At 38.3% G+C, this 16,300-nt stretch overlaps 2 protein-coding genes across 9 annotated transcripts in view; both read left to right on the top strand.

The window, feature by feature from the left end:
• The window catches only part of KYNU (kynureninase), a 57,259-nt gene extending 54,890 nt beyond the window's left edge, over nucleotides 1-2,369 (top strand). For both annotated transcript variants that reach the window (XM_071746437.1, XM_071746438.1), the window contains exons 13-14: nucleotides 408-638; nucleotides 2,044-2,369. In XM_071746437.1, coding sequence (XP_071602538.1) covers nucleotides 408-638; nucleotides 2,044-2,196 — 384 coding nt within the window. In that variant the 3' untranslated portion in view covers nucleotides 2,197-2,369. The remainder of the gene's footprint in view (nucleotides 1-407; nucleotides 639-2,043) is intronic.
• Nucleotides 2,370-5,128: 2,759 nt separating this feature from the next.
• Nucleotides 5,129-16,300, top strand: part of ARHGAP15 (Rho GTPase activating protein 15) — a 339,175-nt gene continuing 328,003 nt past the window's right edge. For 2 of the 7 annotated variants that reach the window (XM_071746446.1, XM_071746447.1), the window contains exon 1: nucleotides 14,981-15,590. The gene's annotated coding sequence lies outside the window, so the exon portion shown is untranslated. Of the gene's footprint in view, nucleotides 5,780-6,248; nucleotides 6,338-7,766; nucleotides 7,843-10,959; nucleotides 11,043-14,980; nucleotides 15,591-16,300 lie in introns of those variants that run through there. The other 5 variants (XM_071746444.1, XM_071746441.1, XM_071746443.1 and 2 more) reach the window with 5 other exon arrangements.

Here is a 16,300-nt window from a genome sequence, read left to right as displayed (position 1 = left end):
ATGTTTCAGTCTTGACCCTTGTCTTTTGTTACTTGAGGTACCTACAAAAAAACCCTAGAATGCGATTTTGAATTTCATGCAGCCCTCTTGTGTGTGTAGAGAATTTATGGATCCTTTTCAGATATGCAAATGAATGATCTCTTAGCAGACTCTTTTTGTGTGCAAATCAGTTATGCAGATACCAATGTATGTAAAACTTTAACAGTAGAGAGAAATGCCTTTCATTATCTGAAGTAATAACATTATCCTGTGTTTTCAAAAGCCCAATCCTGCCATATTTATGTCTATCTGACATTACCACTTGATTCCAGTGGTAATGTACAGAGAAATCTGCTCTCCTTTTTGTCTCCTTTACTTCCTTTTTATTTTCAGCACGTTATCAGTATAATGACTGAAAACCATTACAGGTTTTTGGTCAAACTACAATGAAAGCATTGAGGAGGAAATCCATTCTACTCACCGGTTACTTGGAATACCTGATAAAACATTACTACAGTGAGGATAAATCAAATCCAGAGAAGCCCTTTGTGAAAATAATCACACCATCTCAAATTGAGGAAAGAGGATGCCAACTCACTCTATTTTTTTCCCTTTCAATCAAATCTTTGTTTAAGGAGCTGGAGAAAAGAGGAGTAGCTGTAAGTAAATCAAACTTCATCTTCCTATGCTCTATTTTGTGAACTCACACCATAACAGAATAAGAATTTGGGTTTTGTGCAAACATAGTCTCATCTAAGGTCAAAAAAGACTGGGAATGGTGAAAATTGCTTACCAACCACCTTCAGTCTAATAAGTGGGGTTATATTATACACCTAATTAATGGAGTTATTTTTAAAATAATTTGTTATTCTGCAGATTGTCCTTTCTCTCTTGATTTATTTCCAATAATTCTGTGAGTAGCACCCAGTAGTCACTACTAAGACCAGAGCTGCTGTATTGTGTGCTGTATATGGCTGAGTGCCTGAACAGGAAAGATAGGCAAAAAATCAGAAAATAAAAAAATTAGAAAATACATGAAGAACAGCTACAAATCACTCCAAAACCAGAAATGCAACAGAACTGTCCAAAAGGCAATGTTTTGCCTTTTCAGTGTTGTCCTGCTCCCCTGCAGTGGGTTTGGGCATCAGGGCAGGGACCACCAAGAGGAGGTCTGTGCCAACCCAGGGGGGCTGGCAGACACCAATGCCACAGCCCAAGGGTGCCAAGGAGCTCTGAAGCTCTACCAGCCCTTTCCTGATCTGCAAATGTCCAAACCCTTTGCAAGATGTCAAGGTGGACACATGATTCAGTAAAAGGGGCACAGTTACTGGTTAGCACAGATAAGAAGGAATAAAGGTAAATTTAAGGCTATACATTTGGTGATGTAGAAGTGCTGGGAGGTGAAGCTGATAGTGTAATGCTATATAAGTGATATATGGGTTTTATTTCTGCTGGTGACATGTGTCCCCAAAGAGCAGCTCTTCTAGGCTGAAAACACTCCTGGTTTGGTGCTGCCAGGGAATTCCAGGAACTGCTGCTTTTAAGAGAACACAGGGCCTTAAAGTGCTGGCTTGTCTTCCAGACAGTAATATGCTTCAAATCTAAGAGATTATAATAGTCAGCAAATTGTTCAGATTCAGAGAGGGGAGAGAGAAAAATAGTGCAAGCCCTGCAACAGTACTTGTACCTGTAGTAGAAGAAACTCTATCATACTGGCATGTTTCTGTTTCATGGTGGCATTTATATCACCTGTCTGCCTATTCAGCTGTGGGTTGCTAGAGGCACTAAGGTGGATTTTGGGGCTACATAGCTGGTTTGGAGCACCTCAAAGTCCTGCCAATCCTGAGCCTTGCAGCCTTTTTTAGGTCCACGCTTCTTTTCTTGCTATATTCTTCACGATAGTGCTCCTCACAGTAGTTTTTTGGGAGTCCCAAAGTTTTCACATGTGTCTCCTTGTCAGCCCAGTCATTCACCCTTGAAGACAAGGATGACATTTAAAATACAGCCTGACAGATAAATGTGAAGTGACCTGAATTTCCTAAGCACTCCCTTTCTCTTTTGCAGTGTGACATGAGAGAACCGAACGCTCTTCGCGTTGCCCCAGTTCCTCTCTACAATTCTTTCCATGATGTGCACAGATTTATTGAAATCCTGGGATCTGCAATTACATCTTCAAAACAAACAGCAAACAATGCTGTGCTATCTGGTTCTTATTGATGGCTCAGCTGTATCTTTTAATCTATTTCTGACTAAGATGCATTTATCCTGCTGAGCGATTCTTTGCTTTGAGTAGACTGAGCTATATCTCATGCAATTTGCAAAAAAATGACTGTGCTTGAATAGTTATTTACAACAGACATAGTTTTATTAAAGCTCATATTTCCACTCTGCTTTGACTTTGACTTCATGAATTAGTATGCTTTGTATATTTTAATGGGGCTTTTCTTAAACATTTTATGTAGTTTTATTACATTAACTTTGAGAAGCATGGAAGAATTGCTATCAACTAGAACAGGAATGGGAAAAAAATCCCTTCTTTATTATAAAAATGATGCATAATAAAAAGTGGAAAATAGACAAATCACCAACAGTTAAAAGATACAGTCCAATTTACATTTTTAATTTATCAATTCTATTTAAAGTACATGGTATACTTGAAAAGTAGAAGTTGAACAATTAGTTGTTTAAAACTGTTAACTGCTGCATACTGGACTTTTCAAAGAGCCCAACATTTTGAAATTCTAGTTTAATTAATGATTTAATTGAAGAATGAATGTACATTGTAGATACTTTCTTTGGTGTGATACAGTTGGCTAAACCAAAACTTTATCTTTCTCTAGGTAGTCATCTTGGACATGATATGCTTGAGAATGCTGAGAGCAATTTTCATTTTGTGCAGTTTTAACAGGGCTTAATTTGGATTAGGAACAATGAACTGTTTAAGCCCCAACCAAATATCATTTTGTTAAGTTAGAGTTTGGCCCAAATTTTAACAGAGATTTGCACTAGACCAGCTAAAAGCAATGAAGAAAAACTGCTTACATTTAACCAACTCTTCACCTGTAGTTGTTTTAAGACATATATAACTCTTTGGCATAAATAAGAACTCGTTCCTAAATCAGTAGTTTTCTGCCAAAAAAATTCTTCAAGAAGCAAGTAACATTTCCTCTGTTAGATGTGCAAGTTGTCTGATTTTTAGGATGAAACACAAAGTATATTCTTGTAGTGCTTCTTTTTGTTCCATTTCAAGGGTGAGAAAGGATTTGGAGGAAGAATTGAGGACTACAATCCATTTTGGCTCAAGGGCATCTTTAATGGTTGAAATTTTCCCACTCTGGACATCTCCTGCTGCACAGGGAAATCCAAGGCCACTCACTCTCTGTGCTCTAAAATTCCTAAAAAATAGGTAGTATTAAAATTCTTGCTGCAGCTACACCTATTTCATTGGTTTGAACGGATAGGGGAAAGCTGAATGAAATGCAAAGAAAGAATTTGCTGGAATTTTTAGCACCTGTGAAGAGTAAGAACAGCTTCTTAAAATAAAATATTATTATAAAGAATAGCACAGGAGTCCTAATCAGTGGAAAAGCTCTGGCTCAGTCAAGAGGCTTTGATTATGTTGACATCATTGCTCTTTGATTTAGCTGAGACTGTGTCACTGTATTGCAGACCCAGGTACCTGTATTTCAGTGGCTGCAGTTTTATTTTTACACTTGCAGCTGCAGCACAGCTTCTTCCATCTGTCAAGTGACAGCATCATAGAAAAGGACCCTTTTCCATAAAGTGACTTGATGAAAAAAACACAATATAAAACTGTGGTGGTCCACAGTGTTAAAAAGGGTTTTATCACTGCCAGTGCCTTTGAAGCACTTGTGTCTTCCCTTTGCCTATAAAGTCAGTCAAGCTTCATATAATTCCAGATATGACACTAGGACATACTATAAAATACCCTGTTTTGATGTCAGCTGGACCTTGGTGAGCTCAGGAAGAGTAAGAGCCTCAAAATCTCTTACCAAATAGCACCTAGACATCAGGCTGGGAGGAGCCCTTTTGGAAGTTGCAGAGAGAGAAATGGTGAATTTTGAGCCCACAGTTTGCTCTCTGCATTAAATTCAGGAACTGTGAAAACCGTTCCTTGTGTCTCTGGGTGAGGAAAGTGATCCTAGTAGAGCAGGTAAAGTACTTACTGGTTCTATACAGTCCAGGATTCAAAAGATAACAGACTATTTTGTCTTTTAGTAACTCTGCACATAAAGATATTGACTTTTACAGAAGCATTTGGGTTCTCTTTGAATAGTTTGATTGAATTAAGTGCACCAAACTTCACTTCAGCTTTTCTGAATTACTCTCTTGTTTAGCTATGAGTTGTGAAGATAAACTTGGAAGTTCCTAGCTTTTATAGTCATATAGAGAAATTCAGAAAATTCTTTCCAAAAGGTAAAAGAAGGCTATATTGTATTTTGTTGAAACAAGACTGGAACGTACGTACCAGTTTTACATGGTTTTTCTCTATTTGTACTAAATTTTGCAGAATGAATAATACTGAAAGTTAACATTAGGTGTCAGTATTTTACATATTATTTAGTGAAAGAACATCAAGTGAAAGAGCCTCTGTGAAAATAATAATAAAAAATATTAGAGCCTGCTTTTTGAAACTCTCCTAGTTATCGCAGTTAGAGTAATATCAGGAATAATTATGTTTGAAATAATTAATTGTATAGACCCTGAATGCTTCTTCCTTGTTACATCTCTGATTTAAAATTGAGTATTAAGTGGTACTGCTTTCTTATTGTGATAACATTTAGATCTTGGATTGTCTGAAGAAATTACATTTTTCAAGTTAAAGTGCAAGACAGGAGTGCCTGTAGATGATGGAATATTGATACCCAGGTAGAGTGATAAAATGCCTGCAAATTAAGGAAGACAAATGCGAGTATGTAGATTTGTGTGGTTTCTCTCTGCATAGCACAGTTTAATTCTGACAAATCTCTTAAACTCACTGCAAGTGTTGAAAACAGGAGGGGAAAATGCTTTAGGATCTATTTATGCCTTTTTAACCTTGTTTTACCATGTGAAGACTTAAAGAGAAGGCAAAATCCTTTCCATAAGTAGAAAAGGATGCTTTTTATTCTATTTTTTTTTTCTCAAAATAAGAGAATATTATGAGTGGGGGGAAAAATGGTGTGACATGTAATTATGTTCTCATATGGGTTTTTGAATGGGAAGGACAAGACACATTCAGACTTAGAATGCACAACATTGGGAGTCCTACTGCAGAATGCACCTTGCGTTTGTTTTATAATATATAAATTATAAATGGGTGGGCTAAGGAAGGAAGATGAAAGGATAAAGAAAGGATGGAAGACACTAAAAGTAATTAACTTTTTAACCTATGATACAATTTGTTATGGTCATGTTCCCAAATACAACTGGTGATGAGTGGGAATTCCTCTGAAATTCTAGCCCCAGGGTTAGAGATGGGGCTTGGTTGTGTTCAGAAAGGTGAAAATAAGCATCTAGGGCTAAATGTGAAAAGGGGCCTTGGAAGATGTGGGGACAGCAGACTAATGAAGATGTGGCAGAGGTAGGTGTGGAATTTCATATCTTCACTGATGAACCTGCTCATTCCAGATGTGATGAACATGTTGTGGTCTAACGAGTTTCAGAGACAGCTGATGTGCTCAGAGACCCTCAAAAATCTCAGCAGGTTCCCATCTGAACCCCTGAGCACCCAAACTGCTGAAAATATGTTTCTGAAAAGCTCTTCACTCTCTGGAGCCAGCTGAGACACTTTTGCATTGTAAGCTTAAACTTTTGTCAATATTTGTGACATCTATTTAAAAAGCTTACTCAGTTATAGATCAGTAATTCATACATTTTCTTTTCCAAGTTTTTGTTACCTAAACTTACTCTTCTCCGCATCATTTTATGTTTCTAGTTAAATATAACTGAGAATTGATTGGGGTATTTCTCAATGGAATTCTATCTTTATTTCATTGTAATTGCTTCATATTTGAATAATGACAGATGAACTACTTCATTCAATTGCACTTTTAAGGCTTTGAAGTCACAATAGCAGCAAAGGATTTAAATCCTGAAGCCATTATTATGGCAGAGAAGACATCAGGGAAAAGGAAAATTTTGGTTGTGTAATTTTCTAGACAGAGAAATATTTCTATGTTGCTTTTTTTTTTTTTTTTCCTCTCTCTTTTTATTTTTATTTATTTATTTATTTATTTTAATCCTGGACATTTTACTAACATTTAAAGAATCCACTGAACTTCAACAAAATGAAGTGGCTGCAACTCCTAGCAAAACAAATGGCATCCATCCAGCCTGGAAGAAGGCATTAGAAATGGTGAGTGAGAGTCCATGCTGTAAGTAAACTTCTGTAGTTATTTTGCTTTGTAATTAGCTCCAAACCATTTAAAATTCTAGGCAGCTGCAATACAGTATTTCACCAATAAAGAGTTCATTAGATCTTTTTTCTCTCTGACATTTACATCTAGTCCTGAGTACATGTTAATACTCCAAGGTATGAATTTCAAAGTTCCCTTTATCTTTGTGTACACTTTTAAGCAATTAATCAAATGATAAAAAATAGCTTTAAAAATAAGAAACAGATTGTGAATTTAAAGTGCCTGTTCAAAAATTTGCTACACTGTGATTTGTGGGGAACAGAGCCTCTTATCAACAGAGCTAAGTGCAGAAGACATTTATTTTTTTTCCCCTCTAAACTTACATTTCATTGAAGGATTTTGAAGAGATCATCAAATTGTTAAAACATGACCAAACCATACACCCAAGATAATTCATTCTCCTAGGAGGCCACATCAAAGTGGGAGAAACATAGGAAAATCATTATTTAATATGTTCAAAATGATTCCCATGAGGGGCAAGATTTCTACAGACTTCTGAAATGAGCATGGGGGCAAGCAGCCCTGCAGCCCCTTCATTTGGGAGGGCAGCTTCATCATCAGAGTGCCAGGTATAAATATGAAGAGACAAAGAAAAACTTCTCCCATTGTAAAAAAAAGCATTTTCTGAATGAAAGAAAGCAGATGAGCACTGGTGAGACCACTGCAGCTTGAAGGGAATGATGCCCTTGGGATGTCACCCACCTGGTGCAGTATAGATTGTGTAGGTACCCATATAGATGGTGTCACAGCTCATCTTCTCACCTATTGCAACCTAGAGCCAGCTACTGGAGAGTGGCTGTCATGGGGTAGGTGTCCCCATGCCTTTGTGGTTACAGAGGATGAGTTGAGCCTCATGGGTCCAGCCTGCACCTTTGCTGCTTTGCAAATGTTGCTGGTTCCTCATCTTGCCCTCTGGGAGGGAGAATGATGTGAGGAGGTCATGGCAAGGCTGTCTGCAGGATGTCTGCAAAGTTCACACTAACATTTGAGCACAAGAAAAAGAACAGGGAGCTATTATAACATGATATATTAATATCAACAGAAAGAGGCCTGCAAGATGTCTTCTATTTTAGCAGTGAGGTAGGCAGGGCATACCTCATGTTTCTTTTTAAGGAGCGATTTATTTAAATTTCCACCTGGGAGGTGAAAGGAAATTTTCAGAAATATCCACCCTTCAGATAGGACAGAAAAGCAGGTTTAAAGTCTTAGCTGACACTTTATGCAAAGTGCTCAGATGCTCTTGTGTGTGATATCGAATTTAAACCAGTGTGATCAAGAAGCAACAGATTCTGCCAATTCTTACCTTCGTAGGCAGAACAACACCTTGCAACTGGGGAACTTGTGAGTGTGTGGAGGTTTCTTTTTCAGGATTCTTCTAGACTTTCCTGTGCTGCTACTTCCTACAGAGAAAAATATGGTGAAGGTCTCCTTAGAGAACTTATCTGTCAGTGTAAGTCCAGATTCACCTGCCTCTGAGTTCTCTTAATTCCCCTGAAAGGGTTATTTTTCTTGATTGCACAGCTGAGTTTCTGTATCACTGATGCTGTAAAAATGGGTTTGATCTGCCAGCTATAAAAGGTAGAATCTATGAGTGAAAAGAAAAAATAGTTAGTAACATACACTTCTTTACAATAAGCTATCTTTAAAGTTCTTCGGCACATCAGATTGGAAGAGGTTTCACCCACTAAAATGGGAGATCGATGAGTTGACCCTTCATGATCCATGCTTGGGTCTTCTGAGCAGCCCAGTCCAAGCAAGCACTGGGAAAACCTCCCCAGCACCCCCTCACTGGATAAAACTCAGCAGGATGTAGAGCAAAGATCATTGTTCTGGTAGGAACGTGTGTGGTGGAGCCATCAAATTGATAAGAAGAGTTCCCTGGTGAGCCTCTGCAGATGACACCATTGTCAGCCTCAGGGAATTCCATGTTTTTTTCCATTTTCAGAAGCAGATGCTACCCAACAGCTGCAATCGTGTAGAGCTATGGTGGGGGAGGAGGAGCAGGTAACGCAGGAGCTTCAGCCTGGAGAGTTGGGATGTCAGATGTGTCAGAGACACTGAGCCCAGAAGGAACTCTTTAGAAAATTTTTTCACTGCTAAATTTTGGAGTAACTCTGCTCAGGGTTGTGGAAAGCCCTGCTGAAGCCTGGGTCCTTTGGCTGGTGGTACAGCCTCTCCTTCTCCTCCTCACCCAGCAGAGGACCACAGGACACAACCTGATGTCTCTGGTTCACCATCCTGGTGTCAAGGATTTCAGATTTACTGATTATGAGGTAGTGCTCAAGTGCATTATGAAACCTCAGGCTTGGTTTCTAGAATCTAATGCTTGATTGTGCTTCCTGCTTTCCTAGACCAGATCCTGTTTAATACTCAGTTGTGCAAAAAAATGGCTTATTAACATAATGGCATAAATCAGGCATCGTGGTATATTAGGAAAAAAAAGGGCAACTTGATTTTTAAATTGATGTTAAAATCCCATTCCTTATCATTGTTTATGACTTCTACTTAGCACGTAGTTCAGTGGCAGATTAATCAATTTGTAAATCTCTTTACAGCATCTAAGTTTCATCTGTTGTTGAAAGAGCTGGAGTTAGACAAGGTAAACTTCTGAACAAAAGCAGGAGTATCAAGTACACTCAATTTTGGGAAGAAATTACAGCTTCTGAAATTAACTAGTAAATTGCAGTCTCTTGCTCTGTATCAGATGTGGTTGATGTTAGGGGTCAATTTCTGGAAGATCCTAAATTCTGTGTAAGTATGGATGTAACATACGGCTGCTTCATTTTAATGAATGTTCTTATTTTATTCAAAGTTTTTTACTTTAACTTGATATTAAAACTGAAGTGATAAAACACCAGAAAAGCATGAATCACCAAAATTGCATGCTAAAGCCTGTTATCTTGACATTTTTCTGAATGAATATTGAAATACTTAGCAAAAAAGGATCTTGAAGTTCCCCCATCAGTAATCAAATCCAGAATTTATTTGAAAAAAAATTATTTTTATATTTAGTTATGAAAAACATGCTCTTAATTATCATGATATTCATTAAACAAATGCTTTGAAAGACTACTATTTTCAATTCAAATTATCTTCAAAAACATATGAAAAAAACATATATCTGTCCTGGAAAAATATTAGACAGGAAAACATATGAATTGACTGTAGGAACTCTGTATGTGTGTAAATGTCTGCTCTTCTTCAGAGAATCAAGGTTTGGTACTGTCTTCTATTTTTAATTTTTTTTTCCTTCAGTAAGAAAAAGTGTAAGAAGTGCTTTAATTTGATGAAATAAAACATTCAATGAAAACAAAGGCATTAGCTCTGAAATAAGACATCAGTTTTGCAGGGCTACAGATCCTTTGAAATTGGATGACATTGTCTCTGAGGACGAGATATTTGATGAATGTTCAACTTTAAAGACTTTAGTAGGAAAAATTAGTCCAGAATCTGTTCCTGTAAGATGGGAGAAAATAACTCACTCTTCAAAAGATCAGGAAAAAAAATTATGTAATTTTCTATTTCCCTTAAGAACCTTTCCATCAGATGCTTATATTGGAAGAGGCTCAACAGCCATGACTTTAGGGGCTCCTAGTGATGTGGGCATTTATGTTTTCTCTGACAGAATCCTGAGGAGAAAAAGCTCCTTAGAATATAAGGATAAAGGGATCTGTGGGTAAAACAGTCTTAAAAATAAACATGGCTGTCTAATTTTAATCTATTAATTTAATATAATGAACATAATGATTTGTGTAACGTGACGTTCGCTCTCTTATATGCCAAATCTGTCAGGAACAGCTGCTTTGCATTCAGTGTCTACTGTAGTGACATACACTACAGAGTAATGATGCTCACATTTTTTTTTTCATGAAGGTCCAATTTTTGATTTGGAGGGGAAGAAGGTCGATGCATTTGAAGGAAGATGCATTTTTTGCATGGGGGGGGGGAAGAAGGGCTGGTGGCTCCATCACACTTGCTGTAAAAGTTTATTAAAAAAGAACTTGGCTCTGGGAAGAAACAACTGATGGGTGCAAGTTGGTTTTGCAGACTCTATTCCAAGGGAAGAGTAAACCAGGATTAAAAAGTCTCATGGAGAATATTTTTCCCAATTAGGCCTAATGACACTTTTTATGTTCAGAAAAACTAGTAGGGTCATGAAAACTCCAGCTTGAAATAAAGGTGAACACAAGTGAGGGGGTGGAGGATTAAAGAGGATATAATTAACTGAGTTTGTAAACACCATGAGGCTGTAGCAGAGATGCAGAGCAAATGGCAAATGCAGAATAAAAAGGGGCACATAGAAAAAAACCAAGATTGCAGACATGAAGCAAAGGAAAGAGGACAGAGTGGTCTTGAGAAACAAAGGAAAAGGAAGTATATGTCTTCACAGACCACAGACTATGGAGACTAAGAGGAACTGAAAAAACTGGAACAATCTCAAAAGCTACAGAATGAGGGCCATCAGTTTTATATTTTTGCCTGCTTGCATGGAAGCTGAATTCAATGTATTTGTGTGGCCATGTCAGAGTGGTCTGAGTAAAGACTTTCTTATTTTCTGTAGGTGACTGCTTGTGAAGAAGTCTTCCAAGAAGTGCCAGGAGCCAACATACTTAATACACAACCTGATGACTATTGCACTGGTGGGTGCATTTCTTTTTGTTATTTTGTTTGTTTGTTTGTTTTTTCCTCCACCAAATCTGGATCCCTGCATTCACCAATTGCCAATAAGGTTTCATGACATCTCTCAGATCCTCTGGGAATGTACAATAACAATTGCCTTTTAGAAGGAGGGAGCTGGGGAGAAGGACAATGGGGTACAGCTATGCACAAAACCTACAAGTATCCTTTATTACACGGGCAAATAAAATCAGAGGAGGTGTTTGAAGCTGACATACTGCATTATTTAATTCAACTAATTGCTTCAAGTCTTTGAGACATTCTTATTTTTGTTTCCCTGTTCATGTCAGTCAGCATAGTCTACCCTGGTAGCTTCTGGACATGAGGGAAGGCAATCACCTGTCTGCAGGTTTGACTTTGCTGCATTTGATTTTCTGTTGTTTTAATTGACTTCTTCCTTCTGGCATAATTTCCCAGTGTCGCAGCATTCAAATATCAGTATTACATCAGGGACAGCCCCTTCATTCTTCCTTTGCTGTGAAAACAGTAACAGTTTTGGGAAGACCTCCAGTCAACAAGGTATTGGCGTGGAGAGTTGGGTTCACACCTGAAGCCAATGGTGAACATCAGAGAGAAGAGCAAGATTTTGAAGAGATTTTTGCCAGCACCACTTTAGGACTCTGACTTGATGATGGGTGTAGGGATTCAGATATTGTCACCCAAAGTGCATGACTCATTTGTCTTTTTAAGGTCCATTCTTGGTGCTGTAAAACCACCTTTTTGGCAGTTGGGTATTGTAGCACTTTTAGCTCTTGGAGGCCAAACACTCCAGAAAATGCATTTACACTGCATTTAAAGCTTGCATGTAACTAAATCCTGTCAAGGAAAGTCTTTACATAATGCATCAACATATGCTGGGGTTTTGTCTCTTTTTTAGTACAGTATAGTTATACAATAGGTTGGAATGGCTTTTCGGAGATACTAAAATAGCTCTGGCAATGCTGGCCTTGTGTCAAGATCCCTAAAACACCTGGGAAAGGGAGAGAAAAGAACTGCCTCTGATTTATGCAGAACTTTCTTACCTAGTAGTTTTCATTAACTTCAGTGTCCTATATTTTTTAAAAACAGTCTAAAAATACATTAGGTAGGCTGGAAAAATGACAAACATATAAATAAAGAAATATATTATTTTCTTAGCTATGAATATTTCTAAATCTAAACCTCATTATAAGGCAAAATAATCTTTTTTTAGGTGGTAAATGTCCAGAGAAGTCCATCCTAAACTTCTCTGTTGCTTTGTAAAGTGTATCTGGTATCAAAACTTGAAGCTATTAAGAGATGTTTTAATGCAAGACCATTTGTCTCTTAACATTTGGATGCTGTGGGTTTTAGACCTGAAGTCACAGCACATATGTTCCTTCCATATACTCAACATTAAACTGCTGGAGAAGCATTAAGGATCTAGTTTCTACCACCTGTGACAATTTAAAAAAAAAAAAAAAAATTGTTTAGGGGGGAAAAAACAGCCCAGAGTAAAAGATCTTGGAAGATGAAACCAGAATGGTTGTAAGACATGTTATGGTTGAGAGGGCTGTGTGAATTTAACCATTACTGTATTTTTACTTTGACATTTCCATACAATCTCCTACATAATAAGCATTTAGTGTCCAAGCAGGTAGAATTAGGACTGCTGTTAACTTGGTCTATAAAATATTGGAGCTGCTACATGGCCATGCCCATGGCCTTCTCCATATCCAGTATTGTGCTCCTGGAAATGTTTTTACAGGGGTTAAATATTCAAAGCCCTTACACAAAAGAATAATAGGTACTGAATGGACATGATATACTGTCTATATGCATGTAATTCTTTGTTCTCCTTTTTAAATATTTTAAGACATACTACAAATCGGAAAAAATAGTTTCTCTGGTGTAGAATGTGGGAAATAATACATTATTTTTTCATTATCACATGGTCTACTCCTTTTCTAGGATTTTTGGGTTTTTATTTCCCCCCCAGTAAGTTGCAAAGTTTTGGAACTTTATCAATTTTCATTAATAACAAATTATTTTCTTCTGGAACCAGCCATTGTACTGTCTATTATGGCTATTATTGTCCAGGTCTCTATTGTCTGTTATAGCTTGATTTACCCACTGAGTTAGATTTGCCAGTGGGTGTCTGCCATGCAAACCATACTATGAACTGTCTGCTGATCAACCCAACAGAGAGTAAAGATTGAAAATTCAAGTTTTTTCCCCCCTCAGGAGACTGCTAGTCCAGAACTAGTCTTAGGATCACTGTTGGAGCATCTGATGAAACTTGTGATACTTCTTGAATTTATTAGAACTGCTTTGGTAACTGCTGCTCAGCACTCAGCATCCTCAGTCAACAGTGATTTTTAAAACTGCTGGTTTAGCCTTAATGCTCTGTGCTCCATGGAAAACTGGATGTTCACCAGCTTGATGACCTGTCTCACAGGCTCTGATGAATCACTGAAATGGGGACAAGAAATCAGAGCTTCCATCTATTGCTTGCACAGCAACCACACAGAGCCCACCCTCTTGACCAGATGATGTCTGTGCAGTTTCTGATTCTTGTTTAGTTTTACATTTTTTTTTATTTTATTTTTCCCCAGATCTAAAGTATTTTCAGCCTCTGCACCCACTTGTTTGATCCAAAAGTCAATCTCTAAAAAAACATCCCTAAAATGCAGTGCCTGCAAAGAAATGATGTTTTAGTCTAGAGTGGTGGAGTGGCTCTCACACTATTCAGTTCCCTCTCCTGTCTGCATGTGTGTTACCTCTTGGCAGACATCAGAAATGTTTGGTAGCAAGGACAGTCCTAGTTCTGGGTTTTTACAGCCTTTAGAATAACTGGATCTTTGGCCATGAAATGGGGGTTGTAGAAGTTATTAAAAATCAATAATAATGGTGTAAGGGTCACTCTGTAGCCTAATAGCCCTGTCATTCCTTCAGTGATGCTCTGTTCTCATTTTTTTTTTTTTTCTGGTATCCTTCTGGAGTCCCTGAAGGTCTTGCCTCTCGTGTGCTTCAGAAAGTGCATGATATATGAAAATTGTTCTCTACAGGAACTTTCTTGCACCAATTTTTCCTGCAATAGAAAATGCTCTGTCTGCAAATCCGTTTTTCTTTGCAGCCTCACAAAATTTGTCACGATCCCTTCCTGGATCTTCCTAAGCTCTACTTCATCCTGAGCCCCAGCCCTTGTTTCCTGACTGCTCTTTCTCCATGGATCCTCCTTCAGTGCACCCAGTGCATGGCTTGCTGGACACCCACACAGATGGAGAGAATCTTCTGGTCTACTGAGAGGAGCCTCTTCCCATGCCAGGGGGTTTGGAATTAGATGATCATTAGGGTCCTTTCCAACCCAAACCATTCTATGGTTCTTGAGGAGCTCCAACAGCAGCTGCTGTCAGCAGGGTTCATTTTACTCAGGTCATATGGCAGCTCTTTGGTTTATTATGGGAAACCAAAAATAAGCATAATCCCCATGTCCTGCCAAAGCATCACCAGAGGGCCCTGCAGCCTGACCAGCACTGTGGAGGTCCTTGCACCACACAACTGCCCTGTCCTGCAAGGGAACCCCACTGGGCACGTGAGCCCCTGTTTTGTAAGTTGAGTTAGAAACACCAGAAAGATACCATTGATTCTTCCTGAGGAAAAAAAAGCCACTGGGGAAGACACACGCAGGGAAGAGGTTTTTCTGGAGTTTCAGGGACCATTTTGGTGCTGTGGGAAGAGAAGGGGGCAGCAGCTGTGTGTGCCTGTGCTTCTCCAAAGGCTCCCTCATGGAGAAGTCTTAAAACAGAAAATCAAAGAACCAGAAGTGTTTACCTTGGCAAACTTCACCAGGCAATAATACAAGTTTTGTATTTTGGGTTTTTTTGGCTTTTGTTGGATTTTTTTTTTTGGTGGTGGTTTTGTTTTTTGGGTGGTTGTTATTGTTGTTGTTATTTGGCAGGTTTTTGTTGGTTGTTTTTTTTTTTTTGAGCAGCAAGCTCTCTGATTGGCTAAAATTTCCTATTTCACAGATCCAGAGTCACAGTATGGTAAGTGTCACATTTGCTAAAGCTACATTTAAAATAGCAAAGCAGATTTGTTGCAGGCTATTTATTTCAGTACTCAAAGGGTTTCATTGAGGGTAAGAAAAGGGAAGTGGTCTTGAGGCTTAGAATCGTAATTCCTTTCAGCACTGGCCTTTAAACCTCATGTTTACCTTCTGCAAAAACTGACCCTCCTTGGTTGTTGTAATTTCAACAGCAGAACTTTTTTCATACTTTAAAATTTGGCATTTTATCCAATCTGGAAGAGTTTTGCACTAAACTTTGAGTGTAAGTCACTCACTGGCGAGATGGTGAACTTCTTCTGGTGCAGGAAGTGGTTTTATTTTACTTGTTGGTTTTTTTTTTCCTGATTTCTTTCTGTCTTTATGAGCTGTGATAAAACCAAATGCTGTCTAGAGACACGTGACCCAGATGTTTTCCGTTTTTTGAAATAGTAAAAACTGTTGCTGGCTGATGGGAGTTTGAGATGAGAGGAAGACATCTGAGGCTGTAGGTAAGGAGCCTTAAATTCATCTTAATGCCCTTTAGGAGACCTGTTGTTAAAATTTTGAAAAAAATAATCATACCTGCATGCATTTTGGATGAGCTCAAGGGCGGTTAGGTTAGGTACATAACTATTTTTGTTTCTGTTGGTGTTTGTGTGTTTGAAAGCAAGAAGTGACAATGTAAAGGGTACAGGTGTGAAACAATCTTTTCAAGGCAAAATTGGTATTGGAGATCTAGCAAATCTCCTGCATCCTATGTGAGGGCAACTGTATTTGACCCTCTCCAGTATCCCACTAATTGCTTCTCATAGCTCTTATAACCACCCTAGTTGTCCCCCAAAAGGTAGAAAAGGCTGGTAGCACAGACTGGGAAATGAGATTAGATCATGTTTCCCAGTGTTTGCCTTTGCCAGGTGCACTTTAGCACTGCTTGATCAACTGGCTTCCCTGCTGGTGTCCACGAGGGAGGTGATGAGTAGCAGCAGTTACTGTAAGAGTTGGTGAGGGGTGAGGGGAGGTATCTTTTTGACACTCGGTATCATTAGAGACTGAAGACATCAATAGAACAATCTCCTGCTCTGCTCAGTATCAGAAAGTTTGGTTAATCATCAGTTTCATTCATAAAATTTGGCAATTTATCAATAATGCTATATTATTGATCAGTGGTGCTAATGAATAGGGCATGGGGAGGCATAAGGGGGATTGTACGGAAAACTCT

Source organism: Heliangelus exortis, chromosome 6 (genome assembly GCF_036169615.1).
Source record: "Heliangelus exortis chromosome 6, bHelExo1.hap1, whole genome shotgun sequence".
Classification (NCBI taxonomy): Eukaryota; Metazoa; Chordata; class Aves; order Apodiformes; family Trochilidae; genus Heliangelus; species Heliangelus exortis.
This window is presented reverse-complemented; position numbering and strand designations above follow the sequence as displayed.